The sequence below is a fragment of the Chrysochloris asiatica genome, unplaced genomic scaffold (genome assembly GCF_000296735.1).
Source record: "Chrysochloris asiatica unplaced genomic scaffold, ChrAsi1.0 scaffold00263, whole genome shotgun sequence".
NCBI classification, from domain to species: Eukaryota; Metazoa; Chordata; class Mammalia; order Afrosoricida; family Chrysochloridae; genus Chrysochloris; species Chrysochloris asiatica.
In genome coordinates, this window is record NW_006408781.1 from 273,544 (window position 1) to 278,331 (window position 4,788).

Consider the following 4,788-nt stretch of genomic DNA (forward strand, 5'->3'; position numbering starts at 1 on the left):
GTTGCTATGAGTTGGAACTGATGCGACGGTACTTAACAACAACAATAACAATATATGGCAGATACGAGATGAAAGCATATATTGAAACTACGTTATTTAAATACATGTCATTTTACCTGTTATCCTATAAGGATGATACTAATAGGATTCTGGGTGGACAAGCAATCGACGATTGGATCTATGATAGAAAGCCCAGGAAATCTACTTCATAGATTTGCTGTTATTGCTATGTTCCATTAAGTCGGTTCAGTCTCACAGGGACCCTGGATAGGATTTCCAAGGAGTACCTGGTGGGTTTGAATTGCAAACGTTGTGGGTTGCAGTCCAGTGCTGCTCCTACAATACCACACAAAGAAAACCCTATAGTTCTGTTCTGTAACCCATGGGGTCACCATGAGTTGGTAGCCCACTCGACAGCAGCCAACAAGAACATCTGAGGCGATGCACATTAGGATAAAAATTCTGTCTTGTTTAATTACACATGACAGAGACAGACAGACACAGAGAAGCTCTGGAGTCAGCCTGACTAGTGAGTCCTCCCAGCAATCCTAGTTGCTGGCATGCTGACCATTAGGATTACTAGGGGATGGCACCTTCTGAGTCAGTGCTTCCTCCCTGCTTCTTCCAGAAAAATCTGCTTTAGGTAAGCTCTGCACTGAAAATGAATGGACTAGTTAGTGCTTTACTTAACCAGTGAAAAATGAGCTTTGTTTCTTCTATCTATAGTCCAGTTAACTAAAGGCAGAAGACAAAGGATCTTCAATTAAAGTTGCTAAATCCCACATATATAAAGTATGAGAAAAAGCAAGGGAGCCCAGGATTTGAAATCAGATTACCATGGGATTATAACTGCGTCCTGGGTTACAGGGAAAGCCCATTGCATGTAAAGCGTTCTAGGCAGCAAGTCGCACATGCTGAGTAGGAGTGGTAGTATTTCTGAGCGGTGGAGTTGGGCTAGCAGACAGAGGAGTTTCTGGGGGTGCCTTCACAAGGCTTGTCAGTCATCCTGGGCCTGGGTTCTGTTCCTGCCCTCACAGTGTTGCCCAGTCCCGAGATTAGTTTGAAACCATCCAGAAACGAAGCTTTTTGTAGTCTGGGCCAATGACGTCCTCTCCCAGAGTTACTCCAGATAGGAAAAGACACCTTTTCCTCCTGGGTCAGTACCCACATCCTGAATGTGGCGCTGACTCTGCACAGGAAAATCCTTTAGAGATAGGGGCTGGGTGGGAGCCTTTTACAATGACATTCACCTTTTAAAAGACATTTGGCCCTTTGTCCCTCTCAGTGAAACAATTAGTCTCCAAAGGTTTGAGCTAATTGTTTGAGTTCGTTGAAGCGAACAGGACATTTCTTTAAATATTCAGAGTTAGATCCCAGCTCCATCCTCATTTGCTGGGATGGCTGTCCTTAGAGGTGAGGAAGTTGAGCTCGGGGTTGGGGTGGAAGTCAGGGAGGTCTCCATATGCCTAGAATAAAGCCCCACAATGAAGCCATAAACTGAAAAGACATCACCTTAGCCGACTTCTGAAAGACTTCAAAGTGCTGAGCGTTCTACCCTGAATTCCCCCCCCCTCCCGCCGCCCTCCCCCCCCATCCCACTCCCAACCTCGTCAAAGGGGCTCCTGCGCTATGAAGAGGAACTCCTCTGGAAGGTTGGAACAAGTGCAAGCACACGCTGTCTCTCCAAGGGGGATGACAAAGAGACACTGCATTTCTTTGGTACTCTGAGTCCTCTTACTTATTGACAGGGGCAAAAGGGAGTGGGGTGGGGTGTGTAGAGTGGCACCTGGGGGTCCTTCCACTGTCCACCTCTTGTGGCTGGGCCCGCCACCCTGGATAGTCACAGTCCGGTAGGCTGCGCCCAACCCAACCCCTCCGCTTTCCCTGGGGCCCGGGCAGAGCGGGGAAGCCCTTGTCCCAGCGGCGCCGACTCAGCCACCGGCTCCAGAAGGGACCCAGGCCGGGGCGGAGCCGCGGCGCAACTCGGAGAGCGCCCCCGCCTGCGGTCCAGCGCGGCTCACCCTCCAGTCTCGGCGCCCGAGTCCACGCAGTCATCCTCCTCGCCGCCGAAGCCGCCGCCCACCTTGGGGTCCATGGCTGGTCTGCTGGTCTCCGTCCGCACTCCGTCCGCAGGCTTTGGCGCGGTCAGCGGCTCGCTGACTCCCGGCCGCCCCGCCCAGCCCGGCCGGGCCCTGGGAGCGACGCGCAGCCCAGTTCCGAAAACAATTCGGGCGCCCCCTGAGCCCCTCGCCGCGCCCTCTCCTGGCGGCGCTCCGCCGGCACCTCTGCTCCTCCGCGGCCGAGGTGGCGCGGGGGTGCGCGTGCCCGCGGGGGCGTGTGTGTGTGCGCGCGCCCGTGGGGGTGGGAGAATGTGTGGGAGGCCGCCGGGGCCTGTTTGTATCGTCTGTGGTCTGTGTATGTGCGTGTGGGTGTGCGTGTGTGCGCGCGCGGGCTTGTGCTCGGTGTGCGCTTGAGCGCTGGAGAGCTGTCCTCTCCCTTGGGCCTCACAGTCCAGAGCCTCAGAGATTGCCCAAGGTTCCCAGGCTGGCGCTACTACTACCGGAGACGGCTCTGGTGAAAGCAGCCAAAGATGTTTCCCTTCGGGAACCGGTTCGAACCCTTAGTGTTTCCTCAGAAGTGCTAATACTGAATTCATTATCACTTTTTCTCAGCACAGGTTTGTGTGGCTTGTTAGACAATGCGTGTAGTGTATTCTTTTGCTATTTTAAAATAAAGAGTTGAACCTGTAGTTTAATTCAACCTGTAGTTGAATTCAGTGGATGTTGCATTAAAGGAATAATAAAACCACTTGCCATCTAGCCGATTCTGACTCATGGCAACTTCCTATATGTCAGAGTAGTACTGTGCTCCATGTGATTTTCAGTGGCTGATTTTGGTAAGAAGATCACCAGGTCTTTTTCCTGAGGTACCTGTAGGTGGGTAGGCTCTAATCTCCAACCTTTCAGTTAACAGCCCAGTGCGTTTACTGTTTGCACCACCCAGGAACAAGGGGATAATAGTTTGCAAGAGCCCTCCCTCAGTTACTCAGGATGAGTCAGTGATTACCGATAGAAGGACTGGAGAGTCCATTCTCCCCTCATTCCCAGTCTCAACTTGCAGTTATCAGGAGGGACCAGTCCCTGGATGGTAAAGTGTGTGGTAAAGTGGAGAGTCAGTGAAAAAGAGGAAGACCTCCAACAATATGGATTGGCACAGTGGTAGCAGCAATGGGGATAGGGCAGGACCAGGCAGTGTTTTGTTCTGTTGTGCATAAAGTTGCCATGAGTTGGAATCCACTCAACAGCAACTAACAACAACATTTAAATGCCAGACGGGAGGGTGGACTCTGGATATACAAATAAGAGAAAACAATAACAGATCATGATCCCTGCCCACATGGAGTTTACAATCCAGAAGGATAAGACTAAGTAAATTTCAAATATTCAAATATGTATAAGATGAATATGGAAATAAAGAATATGAATTTAAATTGGAGTCTCAGGTACTGTGCTTTTGGGAAAGGATCTTTAAACCCTTTCTGCCTCAGGGCCTTTGCACTTTCTGTTCTTCTCCTTGGAATGCTTTCTTTTATTTTTTCTGCAACCTTCCTTCCACATTTCTTTCAGGAAAGCATTCAAAATGGCCCCTCATCAGAACAGCTTCCCTGTTCAGTCCTAGTTACAGTATCCACTTAGAGTGTTCTACGCTCTCTTATAACTCTACCAGCACTTGACATAGTAGACTTAGTTACTAATTATCTGTTCTCCCTTCTCCAACTCACCCCCAGAATGTCAGTTTCCTTTGAGCATGGACTCAGTCTGTTTGTTTGCTGTTGTATCCCTAACACCTGGAACAGTCTCTGTTGCAATAGCCCCAACCTGGAGACAGGGACAGTATGCCAGGGGGGGAGCCCAGAAGGTGTGAGGCAGTAAAGGTCAAGGATCATTCATTAAAGAGGGAGTGCAGGACAGCTGGGTAATCGGAACTACACAAAATGGCAAAGATAATGGCAAGGACTTGGACATTTCTATATGAATGTGACATCTTCACATTATAGACTACTATAGCATATTTGGAGTCTGGGTGTGGTGTTGTAGGATAGGCATTGGACTGAAAACCACAAGGTCAGCAGTTCACACCCATCAACTGCTCCTTGAAAACCTTATACAGGGTCATTATGAGTTGGGACTGACTCAATGACACTTAACAACAACAACAGCATATTTAGAAAGTAAAGGACTAATCCTAAATCAATGAAAACAGGTTAAAATGTGCCAGATTTAACAGTTACAACAGATCAAAGTGTCAGAATACATCTGTATAATGAACTATTGGATCTTGTTCACTGCCTGTCTATGATGCCTTGTACTTTGCTATGATGCTGGAAGCTATGAGATCAGAATTTCAAATACCAGCAGGGTAGCCCGTGGTGGACAAGGCTAAGACAGACTAGGAAGCTCTACCTCCCCAAATCAGCCAATGAAAACCCTGTAGTGTTGGAAAGGTCATAAATTCAAACCCAATAGCCACTCCTTGGAAACCCTAAACAGGGTCGTTATGAGTCAGAATAAACTTGATGGCACTTAACAACATACTATTGGAAGATGAGCCCTCTAAATTGAAGACACTCAAAAATACACACTGTCCACAGTAGTAATCTCAAGCATTTCAACAATCCTGAAGAAGACACGGCAGGACAATGTTTTGTTCTGTGGTTGTGGGGTCACCATGAGTCAGAGCAGACTTGATGACTACTAACAAGTACAACCATCTTGCCAACATTCCAGT

The 4,788-nt window shown here is 48.6% G+C and overlaps 1 protein-coding gene across 1 annotated transcript in view; it reads right to left on the reverse strand.

Moving 5' to 3' along the window:
• LOC102839285 (protein FAM124A-like) overlaps nt 1–2,095 on the reverse strand; it is a 131,385-nt gene extending 129,290 nt beyond the window's left edge. The window contains exon 1 of the mRNA XM_006874149.1: nt 2,022–2,095. Coding sequence (XP_006874211.1) covers nt 2,022–2,095 — 74 coding nt within the window. The remainder of the gene's footprint in view (nt 1–2,021) is intronic.
• Between the last annotated feature and the right edge of the window lie 2,693 nt (nt 2,096–4,788).